This window comes from Vombatus ursinus, unplaced genomic scaffold (genome assembly GCF_900497805.2).
Source record: "Vombatus ursinus unplaced genomic scaffold, bare-nosed wombat genome assembly UNPS02014864.1, whole genome shotgun sequence".
NCBI classification, from domain to species: Eukaryota; Metazoa; Chordata; class Mammalia; order Diprotodontia; family Vombatidae; genus Vombatus; species Vombatus ursinus.
This window is the reverse complement of record NW_020954642.1, coordinates 4,526,086-4,539,479: the sequence shown is the minus strand read 5'-3', so window position 1 is coordinate 4,539,479 and position 13,394 is coordinate 4,526,086. Positions and strand designations below refer to the sequence as shown.

General features: G+C 36.3%; 1 protein-coding gene across 1 annotated transcript in view; it reads left to right on the top strand.

The window, feature by feature from the left end:
• Positions 1-323: 323 nt before the first annotated feature.
• The window catches only part of TERB1 (telomere repeat binding bouquet formation protein 1), a 51,255-nt gene continuing 38,184 nt past the window's right edge, over positions 324-13,394 (top strand). The window contains exons 1-7 of the mRNA XM_027842081.1: positions 324-354; positions 7,242-7,352; positions 7,545-7,673; positions 9,062-9,193; positions 10,056-10,116; positions 10,207-10,322; positions 10,633-10,755. Of these exons, the coding sequence (XP_027697882.1) occupies positions 324-354; positions 7,242-7,352; positions 7,545-7,673; positions 9,062-9,193; positions 10,056-10,116; positions 10,207-10,322; positions 10,633-10,755 (703 nt within the window). The remainder of the gene's footprint in view (positions 355-7,241; positions 7,353-7,544; positions 7,674-9,061; positions 9,194-10,055; positions 10,117-10,206; positions 10,323-10,632; positions 10,756-13,394) is intronic.

Genomic DNA, 13,394 nt, shown 5'->3' with positions numbered 1-13,394 from the left:
TTTACACTAAATGATTTCCTCCCTGTGTACATTATGGTGGCAAAATTGGAAATTATATTTCGTCTTAGAGAAGCAGGTCCTAGAAAAGCTAATCTGAAGGTTTTTGTGAATTCCTGTCTTGCTTCTCTAGAGGAGGATGGTAAAGCAACTCTGCTGTAGCAGTGGGATCAATAATTCAGAGATGGACAGTCAAGGGAAAGGAGCTAGAGGAAGTTAGCTTGGCGCTCTTGACATACTTTTACTGTATTTGCAATCATTTGAAGCACTGTGGATTTGAATTGATAAAATGTCTCTCTTATAGGTGAAGCTTGAGAAAATAAAAAATGGAAAAAGATGAGATAAAGAAGACCCAAGGTGGGAAACTCAGTTTGTGTTCTTGAATCAGATTTCATGTTTTTGTTAAATGTGTTTTTTTGTTGTTTTTTTTTTATATATTTTTTTCTTTTAGGCAATTGGGGTTGAGTGACTTGTCCAGGGTCACACAGCTAGTAAGTGTCAAGTGTTTGGTCTGAGGCTGGATTTGAACTCAGGTCCTCCTGACTTCAGGGCCGGTGCTCTATCCACTTCGCCACCTGGCTGCCCCCTAAATGTGTTTTATTTAGCATTATTAGCTTTCTATAGTTAATTCAATCAGCAAACATTTAATAAGCACCTGCAATGGAAAGAATGTTGGATTTGGAATTAGAGGACCTGATTTTAAATCCCTGCTTTCTGCTTTTTGCCTGTGAAACCTAGGAGAAGTTATAACCTCTCTAGGCCTACATTTCTTTATCTGTAAAGTGAAAGAATTGGACCAGATGACCCCTAAGCAGCCCTCTGCCCTATGTTCCCTTCTCCTTCTATACTATTTGGTTCAATGCTTTTCAGCTGTCATGGATTCAGTTATTTGTATGCAGATGATTCCAAATCTCTATATCTAACCCTAGCTTCACTCCTGATCCCTGGCCTCACACCTCCTACTGCCTATAAGACATCAGACTCAGTCTGTCCAATAATGAACTCATCTTCCCTGCTCCCCCTCCTCTGATTCCTCTACTTAGCTCCCCTATGACTATGGAGGATCATGTAACTTTCCTAATACTATCGTCCTCTCAGTCACTCAGCCTTACAACCTTGGTGTCATCCTCAAATCTTTGTTCTCACTGAACCCATCTACATCCAGTCTTGTCAAATCTTGGTAGACCTTCATGACATCCCTTGTATATGTTCCTTTCTCTGTACTCACAAGGCCACCATCCTAATTCAGAGCCTCATCACCACTTGCCTAGACTATTGCAGTAGTCAAATTGGTCTCCTTGCCTTAAGCCTCGTCCCACTTCAATCCATTTTCCACTTAACTACCAAAGTGATTTTCCTAAAGTTTAGGACTGATTATAACCACACCACTGGCCCCACCTCCACCCCCTGAGAGAGAGAAAGAGAGAGAAATCCAGTGATCCCATCTTACTCCCAGGATCAAATAGAAAATATTTTCTTTATCACTTGAATCTCTTCATAACCTGGCCTCTCCTAGCCTTCTAGTTTTCTTATACTTTACTCTCTTCCATGAACTTTGTGATCTAGGCACAATGGCCTTTCTGCTATTCCTATTGCAGGACATTCTAGCTCTCATCTCTGTGTCTTTGTGTTGTGTGTCCCCCATGTTCTCCCTCTTCTTGTCCTACTTTCTCTGGCTTCCTTCAAGTCCCATCCCACCTGCTGCAGGAGGCCTTTCCTGGTCCCCCCAGCTGCTAGCCTTCCCCATCTGCTCTGTATGGATTTTCTGTGTCTCTAGTTCTTTTCATTTTGTCTCCTCCATTAAAATGTGAGCTCCTTGAACCGAAGAATTTATGACCAAACAAGAGATAGAGAACATCATGAAATGCAAAAGGATAATTTTGATTACATTAAGTTGAAAAGTTTTTGCATAAACAAAGCCAATGCAACCAAGATTAGGAGGGAAGCAGAAAACTGAAAATTTTTACAGCCAATGTCTCTGATAAAGGCCTCATTTCTAGAATATGTAGAGAACTAAGTCAAATTTATAAGAATACAAGTCATTCCACAATTGATAAATGGTCAAAGGATATGAACAGGTAGTTTTCAGATGAAGAAATTAAAGCTATCTATAGTCATATGAAAAAATGCTCTCAATCACTATTGATTAGAGAAATTCAAATCAAAACAACTCTCAGGTACCACATCATGCCTATCAAAATGACCAACATGACAAAACAGGAAAATGATAAATGCTGGAGAAGATGTGGGAAAATCGGAACACTAATGCATTGTTGGTGGAGTTGTGAAATGATCCAACCATTTTGGAAAGCAATTTGGAACTATGCCCAAATAAAAATGTGCATACCCTTTGACCCAGCAATACCACTTCTAGGGCTGTATCCCAAAGAGAGCATAAAAACAGGAAATGGACCCACATGTACAAAAATATTTATAGCAGCTCTTTCTGTGGTGACAAAGAATTGGAAATTGAGGGGATGCCTGTCCATTAGGGAATGGCTGAACAAGTTGTGGTATATGAATGTAATGGTATATTATTGTGCTATAAGAATATGATGAGCAGGCAGATTTCAGAAAAACCTGGAAAGACTTGTATGGACCGGTGCTGAGTGAAATGAGCAGAACCAGGAGAACATTGTACACAGTAACAGCCACATTGTGCAATGACTAACTTTGATTGACTTAGCTCTTCTCAGCAATTGCAAGGATCTAAGACATCTCCAAAAGTCTCATGATGGAAAATGCTATCCACCTCCAGTGAAAGAACTATGGAGTCTGAATGCAGATCGAAGCACATTATTTGCTCTTTTTTCCTTCTGTTTTGTTTCTTCTTTCTTGTGGTTCCTCCTATTGGTTCTAATACTTCTTTACAACATGACTAATGTGAAAATATGTTTAATAGGAATGTAAATGTGGAGCCTATATCAGATTGTGCGCTGTTTTGGGGAGGGAGAAGGGAAAGGAGGGGAAGAAAATTTAAAACTTGAAAGCTTATGAAAGTGAATGTTGAAAACTAAAAATAAGTTAATTAATAAAAATTTTTTTTAAAAATTAAGTCACAGGAGCAGAACTGGAAAAAAAAATGTGAGCTCCTTGAGGACAGGGTTAGTCTTTGTGTCCTCAGCATTTGGTGCAGTGCTCAGCCCTGATTACTGCCACTTAATGAGATAAAGCATTGGATTTGGAGTCAAAGTAGCTGGGTTTAAATTCCAACTCTGCTAATTGCTTCCCATGTGCTCTTGGGTAAATAATTTGGTATTATTCATTACAATAGCTTTATTCTCATTTATTATTCATTACAACAGCACTTTAAGATGTTCAAAACATTGGTCACTCATTTTCTCATGTGAGCTTCACAACAACTCTGTGAGGCGAGTATTCCAGGCACAGTTCTCCTCACTTTAACAGATGAATAGAAAGGCTCAGAGATAGGTGTTTTTTCCTGTGGTTACATAGGACGTGTTTGAAATAGGGTTCAGACTCATGTCTCCTTGACTATAAATCCATCGCTGTCCAGTATAGCAGAGTGCTGTTCCACTTTGCAGTCTCAGGGATAGAAGGGACCTCAGATCATATAATTCAACTCTACCCGATCGAACCCTTCTACAGCACCCCCAATTTAAACTTCTGGGTCTTTTGTAAAAAGAGGGCAGAGGAACAGATTATCTCTAAAAGCTATTCTAACTCTAAACTTGATTATCTTAAAAATGAAACTCCTAATTTATATTATAGAAGTTTACCTTTTTTTAGTTTATCATTTTCTTTAAGAATCCAATAAATTTTCTATTTTCATAGTGAGCTGATTTTAGGAATACTTGTTAAATATCACCATTGTTTGCTTTGAAACTAGTTCTGAAGAACAAACAGGTTTCTATAAAAATTGGTAAGTAGATTAAAATTATATGGCTTATACTTCAATAAAAGGTTCTAATCTATGATTTAAGTTAACACCATTTCCTAAGTTTGTGAAGTAGCTACTGAAGTGGAAGCAGTGATAATCTACCCCATAAACACTTTGTTAATCTTTTGGGATTAGGAGGATTCACAAGAGCCAATTTATCCAAGAATTTATAGTAGGCATTGTGGTCATTATTAAAATACAGGGACGTTATTATTGATGTACAAACTCAATTACCAATGTTGGTGTTTTTAATTTTCAGTGAGGTTGTTATTAAAGTAGAAGCTTAGTTTATTACATTTTTATAAATTTACATATTCCTACTTTTTGAAACAATTCCTGTAATTCCCCCAAATTATAAAAGTGACTGTTGTATCTCTTACCAAGGAGTGTCTTGCCTAGCTGTTTGCAGCCTTTTGGAAGCAGGAGGCCAAATTGCTAGTTTCTGCTTTTCTTACTTGATGGGACCACTTTAGGAAGAGAAATGCTAGCTGGTAGAATAATGGCCCAAAGTAGGTAAGGAACCTAGGAAGGTCCCCATCTTCAAAAATCTCTGCAATATATTCTACTGATAAGAGATACCATAAAGATTTTGAGGCCTTCCAAAAGCAAATATTCTTTAGAGGATTAAGTCATATTTACTTTACCTTGATTGCTAATGATAATTGTTTTTTACTTTACTGATGGAAGAAAGTCCTAATCAGAGCTGGAGGAAGAGGGATTAATAACTCTAGACTTGGCACATTTTTCATGAAAGGCAAATTGGGTAGACTACCACAGAGTGGGACTTTAGATGTCTAGAGAGTAGTGTGAGGGCACTGGATACTTGAGGGTTGGATGGAACAGAGTGACCGAAAGTGAGAGCGATTAAAGAAGGGAAATTGAGGAAGAAAACTTCCTCTACTTTGCAGTCTTACTTTGAGTCTTAATAGCAGAAGTCATCTTTGGCATTTTAAGTTATTGATGTATAGAAAGCTGAGAAACTATTTTTACAAGTGTCTCTGATAAAGGCATCATTTGTCAAATATGTAGGTAACTGAGTCAAATTTATAAGAATACAAGTCTTTTTCAAGTTGATAAATGGTCAAATGATAAGAGTTTTCAGAAACAAATCAAAGCTATCTACAGTCATATGAAAAATCCTCTTAAATCACTTTTAATTAGAGAAATGTAAATTGAAATGACTTTGAGGTATCACCTCGCACATTGGCTAATATAACAGAAAAGGAAAATGATAAATGTTGGAAAGGATGTGGGAAAATTGGGATACCATTTCATTGTTGGTAGAGTTGTGAACTGATCCAACCATTCTGGAGAGCAATTTGGAAACTATGCCTAAAGGGCAATCAAACTGTGCATACTCTTTGATCCAGCAATGAAATGATCCAAGACAATTCCAAAAGATTCATGATGAAAGATGGTATCCACATCCGGAGAAAGAACTGATGGAGTTTGAATGCAGATTAAAGCATACTATTTTCACTGGAGTTTTTTGTGATTTTTTTCCCTATTGCAAACTGTTTCTTCTTTCACAACATGACTAATATAGAAATATGTTTTACATGATTGCACATATATAACCTGTATCAAATTGTTTATGATCTTAGGGAGGTTGGGAGGGAGAAAATTTGGAGCTCAAAATTTTATAAAAAATGAACGATAAGAATTGTCTTTACGTGTAATTGGAAAAAATACTGTAAAAATTAAAACAAAATTAAGTTAAAAGAAGTTATTGATGCCTAGTATGGCTGTACCCAAAACAATCTTGTTAAAAAGAATTTTTCATTCTAGGAAAGGGTCTCTTTTTGTGTCATGGCCCCTTTTGGCAATCTGTTAAAGGCTAGACCCCTTCACAGAATAGTTTTAAATTTATAAAATCAAATAGATAGGGTTACAAAGAAAACCAATTATGTTGAAACACAGTTACCAAAATATTTTTTTTAAAAAGAGCAAGTGCACAGGCATCAGGTTAAGAACCCCTATTCTAGGAAATGAAGACCTGGTGATAGCTTTTCTATTATCAGATTCTCAGTAGTTAATTTAATTATTTATTACATGTATAATTTTGCTTCATTATACCAAATTATTAGACTGATTTTTTTTTAAAGTAGAAGACTAAGCATCCATTGATATCTTAGGTTTTTTTTAGTGTATAGTATTTTGACACATCTTTAAAGTGTTTTTTGGATACCTTTTGTTTTTTACATTGTAATCATTTCTCGATATACTCTTTCTCCAATTGAATCTTCCTTTTTCACAAAGAAAAACAATTAAGCAAAATCCGTCAACAAATAACCCTGTCTGGCAGGGTATGCAACATTCTACCCCTATAGTTTCTTAAACCTCTTTACTGAAAGAAAAGAAGTGTGTTTCGTCATCTGTTTTCTGGAACCAAGATTGATCATTGCAGAAAATCTGAGTATAGCTGTTAAAAGTTTTCTAGACATTGAATATGTTCACTTACTGGTTCTGATTTCTTCACTCTGTGTCAATACTATTGGACCCTATATTTCTGAGAAAACTTAAACATGCAAGATTGATGACTTGTTATTTGTAAAAAACCTTACAAAGTCAATCATTTACAGCATGGTAAAAGAAGCAGCCTTATTTACATTAGGAGCTGTTGTAGAATGTAAAGTTTTACTTTATTATTTTATTATTTAACCATTCTATTAGTTTTCCCACTATTTAAAAATTGAATTCCTTTTCTTAGTTTTCACTTTTTTGAGTGACTTTTTATGGGTGCCAGTTTAATTTAAAAAATTTTTGTTTTTGTTGTTCAGTCATTTCAGTCTTATTCAACTGTTTGTGACCCCATTTGGGGTTTTCTTTGCAAAGATACTGGAGTGGTTTGCCATTTCCTTTTACAGCTCTTTTTACAGATGAGGAAACTGAGGCAAATAGGATTAAGTGACTTGCCCAGGGTTATACAGCTAGTAAATATATGAGGCCAGAGGTGAAATCAGGAAGAGCAGTCTTCCTGATTCTGAGCCTGGCTCTCTATCCACTGCGCCATTTAGCTGCTTCTACAGGTAAAATACTAAGGGAAAAAATTTGAGCAATATAATAAAGGCTTGTATAAGAAATAACAGCAAATTATGTACTTAAATTAAGTTCTTATAATTAAGAACAGTGCATTGTGGAATTCACAGACTCTTATGAGCATCCAATTAAGTATCTACTGCTGGGTAGGTTCATAATAGCTTCTGTGTTCCTTAAAAGGAGTATGTTTTTATGTTTTATTTTCTTGTCTTCAAAGGATTGTCACATAAAAAAGAAAAAATAATTAGTTGAAACCTTTTTGGCTAAAATAATTAGAACTCATAAAACATGTGTTTTCTTTTAGAAATGAAGACTGACCTGAATTTATTGTTAGAATGTCTTAAATATCAAATGGACAACCCATCTTCACAAAAGGAGGCTTTGGTTACTATTTATTCAGTGTGTCAGCAAAACAGTAAGAAAATGTGTTAACATTTCATTAGGGATTTTCATTTAATGTGCTATTTCAGTGCAATAATATGTAATTCTCTATATTCTCTATATTTCCTATATGTTGTCACATTATTATCATTACGGACTTTATTTTGTCCTAAGAGAATCATTAGATAAATGTAGTTTTTCTTTTATTTTGTTTACAATCCTTTAGGTTATGCAAGTATTTATTTTCGAGAGATTGGTGGTTTGATGTTTGTAAAAAATCTTGCCAAGTCAAGCATTCACAGCATGGTAAAAGAAGCAGCCTTATTTACATTAGGAGCTATTGCAGAACGTGATGGTAAAATGTTACTTTATTATTTTATTATTATTTAAATATTCTGTTATATTACTATAATGCCAGCAAATATTTTAAAATTATACTTTTTCCTTAGTTTTCACACTAAATAGCTTTCTATGGGTGCTGTTTTAGTAAAAAAAAAATTTTTCAAAGACTTAAAACTGCCCAGTACTGGGGTATACATACCATAAAGCATAAAATATTTTTTGAAATGCTATTTTTATCTGCAGATAAAACTTAATTTGAAGCTAAACTAGCAGTTTATCACCTCAGCTTTATTTCTCCCCACTTGTTCCTTTAAAAATTATCTTTATTCTAAAATTAGTTGCCATCTACAGAAAATTTTAAATGCACATTTTTTTAAAGATCACATGTGAAACTTCAAGCTTGAGTTGTTTACAGTTTATTTTCATTTTTCATGTTTGACATTTCTCATGTTGCAATAATTTACCATTATATCTAACCAACTTTAAATTCCTACAATATTTTGGTGACTGGTTCTACGACCTGTGTTGAATTCATCCATTAAACATACATATATTAAGCACCTTCTGTTTTCCATTCAGTATATTAAGCAGCTGAGGAAAAGCTAGGTAGTTAAATAAAACATGTTCTCTTTCCTCTTGGAATTTATTGTCTAATAAGGGATATAGTTGGGCGTATTTTAATCCCCAAATTATTTTAAAAAGCGTATTGCATATGTTTGGTGGACCTCTGATTTTGCCAGGGTAGGGAGCTCCTATTAGCAGATCAGCCCCTACGTAGAAGCTCATAGTCTTAGTCCCCTGGGACAAGAAGAGGTTAAATGTGTGGCCCAAGCTCACACAACCATAAGTATCACAGGTAGGACTTGAACCCAGGACCTTTCTGACTGCAAGGCCAGCTCTCTTTCCATTCCACCGAACTGCCTCTCTTAACTGAATTATTACGGTAAGAAAGGAAGATGCCAGAGGATGATCACTTTTTAAAAGTGATAGGGAAATAGCACCAGTGTAGTTGGTCTTATTATTTCCTAACATGAGGTTAAGAGGTTCACTCTTAAACTTCTTGTCTGCTTTTTGTTTCCTAAACTCATTAAGGATTTTTTTCTGATTTTATTTTGAGTTTTCATTTGTTCAAATTTTCAACACGATGGATACCTTTTAAGGGCAATGGAGCCATTTTTGAGGATCACTTAAATACACTTGCCTTGGATAGCGGTCGCTCAGGTCTACCAATTAAATCATTGCTAATCAGTTATAGTAGAAATTATGTAGCATAATAGAAATATATGGCTAATCTATACATTCATGAAAGTAAGTATATTCACCTGTTGAATAAATAATTATGTTCATTTTTTAAATTGATACTTCTGTGAAGTAATTTAAATTTTGCATTTTTTCTTTCAGTTTATTGTCAGCAAACTTTGTGCACTTCAGAATTTTTTGAAGACATTATTTGGTTTCTATCTAAGTATGAATCTAACATCAATTTGAAAAGAATGTCTGTTTATGTGATGTTAGTCCTGGTTTCAAATAACAGTAGGTATCTTTTTTGCTGTATTAGAAAAACATTTTCAATATTAATGCCTCATTTTAAAATTAAAATTTAATAGCTTTATTTTTTCTCAACCCTTTAATTCTGATTCTTCAGAATTCTTTTTGTCTCACTAACTTCTGAAAGATGTTAGAAGAAAATTAAGAACACATTATCTCAATATTCTTAATATTAAGAGAAGTGAAATAATGTGAGTTCTTTGTACACACACACACACACACACACACACACACACACACACACACACACGTGCACTCAGGTCCATCAGTCAGTCAACAAGTTGTTTTGTCCACATATGACTAAATGACTGTTTTAGTAGTAAATGACTGGCACTGATTTCCCCCCCAATTGATAGGTTGTTTAGGCATTTTTGTAGACATAGTCTTAGAGTGTATATTTTCCTAAGGTACTTTACCAAGGGCTGAGTTTGAGGATTGCTACATTCGATTCATAAAATTTCATCTTAATTGCTCTTAGCAGATAGCTTCCAGACTTTTCTTCCTTAAAATAGAACTTACCCAAAGAAGGGTAAATGCGTGGTGTAATGGACTTGGAACCAGGGGAACCTGTGTTGAAATCTTAGGTCTGCTACCTGCTATTTATGTGACCTACCTCTTGTGACCTATTTTTCTCCTTTGTTAAGTGAGACGATTGGACTAAATTATTTTTAAAATAATTCTGGCTTTGAATTTTATGATCCTGGCTTCTCCATTTTCTAAATAGAAAAATATAAAATTAGAACTGGTCATTTTCTGGGAGGTTGAGAGGGTGTTGATCTGAACAGTGCTTGTTGAAGACTATTAGAGAATAACGTGGGTCATCAAATCATTCTATGCTTATTTTTAGGGGCTGGGCAGACTCTTGTGAGAGAAACAGGTTGTGTTGGTATCCTGCTACAGTTTTTTAGGTGAGCAGATGTAAGATATTTGTTAATAAGTAACTGACATTTCAGTCATCAGTACATTTTAAGTCATTGTATTTGCTTGTTCCCTAATAGAACAGCTCTTTCCATGTCTGAGATGGATTTGTCAAATGAAACCATTTACCAGAATTATCAGCTGTGGTCTTCGGTGTGCAGTGCTTTGTGTGCATGTGTAAATAATCCACAGAATGGTAATGATCTCAAGTGTTTAATTTGATAATTAGCTGGAATGTCTTTTCCTTCTCTTCAACCTTTCTCACCTTCTATTCAAGCTATAAGCTCCTTCAAAGCATATACCATATCATCTTTAATCTATTTTCTTCTGTGTCTAACATAGTTGTTGTACACAATATACGCTTAAATGTTTGCTGAACTTGACTTTTAGTTGTGAAAATAAACCTAAAAACAAAAATGGAAATCTAATTACTAATAATTCACACTTCAAATAGAAAATTTTTAGCCAGGCTAAAATAAATCATATTTGATTTTAATTTCTTTTAGATGTCAACCAGAAAATTTGCAGTTCAGTTTTTCAACATGCAAATAAATGGCTACAGAGCTGTGTAAAACCTGAGATAATTCGCCCTATTTGCTCATTTATTTGCCTGACTGTTGCAAATAACAGTAAGTATTTATTTTTTAATTGTTGCACTTAGAAGAGCAGATTTCTTTTAGGAGTAAACATTTGCTTTGGTTCACTAATTTGTTTATAATGTATATTCATCACATTATACTTGGGAAAATACTGAATCTGCTAATGTTGTTAAAAAAAACTCCTGTTTCTCCCCCACACCACGACTCATTTTTCTCTTTCTTCTTATCCAGTCTAATCCCTTTGTTTTTATCCTTGATATTGCCTTCCCAGATCTTGCCCTATCAATTATGTTCTTCCTGCCACCCCAGTCTCCAGTTTCCCTGTACTGGCTTCTTCCTGCTACCTACAAATTTGCATCGGTTTCTCCTGTCCTTTAAAAGCCTTTGCTTAATCCTGCCATCTTCTCACACAATCATCCTATAGCTCTCCTCCCTTTCATTGCCAGACTCCTAAAAAGAGTCATCTGTAGTCATTGAAAGTTTTAAGCAATCTCTAATCTTCGGCTAGGTGGCGCCACAGTGCACAGAGTACTGGGCCTGCCGTCGGAAAAATTCATCTTTCTGAGCTCACATCTGGCCTCGTACATTTACTAGCCGTGTAACCATGGGCAAGTCACTGAACCCTATTTGCCTCAGTTTCTTCATCAATCAAATGAACTGGAGAAGAAAATGGCAAACCACTCCAGTATCTTTGCCAAGAAAAACCCAAATTGGGTCATGAAAATTTGGACACAACTGAAAAGACTGAACAAAAAAATCTTCTAAATCAAATGGCCGTTTCTCAGTCCTCCTCTTGAACCTCTCTTTGGTTTTTCAATCAAATAGCATTTATTAAGTGCTTACTGTATGCCAGGCACTGGGAATGCAAAGAAAGGTTAAAAAAGTCTCTTCAAAGAGCTCACATTTTAGGGGGAGGGGAGATACCATTTAAATAATTGAGTACATATGAGATATACACAGAGTATCTGGGAAGTAATCTCAGAGAGGAAGCCACAGCAGCTAGGGAGACCAGGAAAAGCCTCCTGTAGAAGGTGGCATGTTAGCTGAGACTTGAAGAAAATCAGGAAAGAGAAGTAGCAGGTGTGAGGAGGCCTTGCATTCCAGTGCATCCATGGGGGACAGCCGTGGCTGGGGGACAGACAGAGGAAGAAGAATGCCCTGTGTGAGGATCACCAACAAGGAGAGTATAGCTAAGTGATAAGAATTTGTGGAAATAAGCAAATCAGAAGAAGGTTACAAGGAGCCAGGCCATGAAGAAGCCAGATAGAGAATTTTATCTTTAATCCTGAAAGTAGTAAGGAGCCAGTGGAATTTATTGGGGGGAGCAAGTCATCACACGGTCAGACTTTCCTTTTAGGAAAGTCCCTTTGGCAGTGAGAAATGGATGATTTGACTGGATTGAGACTTCAGGCAAGGAGACCAATTAGAAAGCTGTAATAATAATCCAGGTGAGAGGTGGTAAGTACCTGAACTAGGGTGGTAGTGGTTTGAATGAAGAGAAGGGGACATCCACAAGAGATGTTGTGAAGGCATAAATGCCAGGATTTGACAATAGTTTGGGTATGTAGGTTGAATGAGAGTGTGGAGCTGATGTTCTCTCCTCCCTTGGCTTCCATCATACTGATTTCTCCAGATTCTTCTACCACCTTTCTCTCGCTCCATTCTTTTTTAGTCAGTTTTGCTGAATCATTATTTAACCATAGCTCTGCTGAGTATAAGTGTACCATAAGACTTTTCTTTTCTTTCTTTTTTTTTTTTAAGGCAGTTGGAGTTAAGTGACTTGCCCAGGGTCACACAGCTAGTAAGTGTTCAAGTGTTTGGTCTGAGGCCAGATTTGACAGGTACTCCTGACTTCAGGGCCAGTGCTCTATCCACTGCACCACCTAGCTGCCCCACCATAAGACTTTTCCTAGGCCTTTTACGCACTTTACCTTCTCTTAGCTCCCAAGGATTCAACTGTCATCTTTACATCAACAGCTTTCAAATCTCTGCCACTGATCTAATCTTTTCTGATCTCAAGGGCTATTTCTGAGTCTGAACAACTGTGCCTCCATCCATCTCTCTGGTTCCTTACCTTCTCTCCATTCATGTGACAGCCACTGTAGGTCAGGTCCAGACCATCTTTCATGTGGACAAGTACAGTAACCTACTGATTGGTCTGGCTTCTGATCTCTTCTCTAATCCAGCTTCCACGGACGTGTGAAAAGTGTCTTCCTAAGGTACAGTTTTGACCATGTTGCTCCCTGAAAGCCTTTAGTGGATTCCTGTTGCCCCTGGAATGAAATCCAAATAAAAGCCTGGATTTTAAGGCACTTTCGCAGTCTGACCCCAGCCTGACTTCCCAGTCTTATTTCATGTTATTCCCATATTCCAGCCATGCTTGTCCCTTGCTTTCCCTCTGACTTAGCATTTCACCTGTAGGCTTTGTGTATTCACACAAGCTGTAGAGCATCAAGAACATATATAGTATTTGGAGTCAAAAGACCTTTTGAGTTTTAATCTTGGCTCTGGGAAAGGTTCCTCCCATCTCCAAGGCCTGCAATTCCATGGACGTTTATGAAATACTTTTTATATGTGAGACTCTGTGCCATACCCTGTGTCTGTGTGACTCAGAGCCAGAAAATTACTTCTCTGAAGCCTCATCTTTCTCCTCTCTGACATGAGGGGCA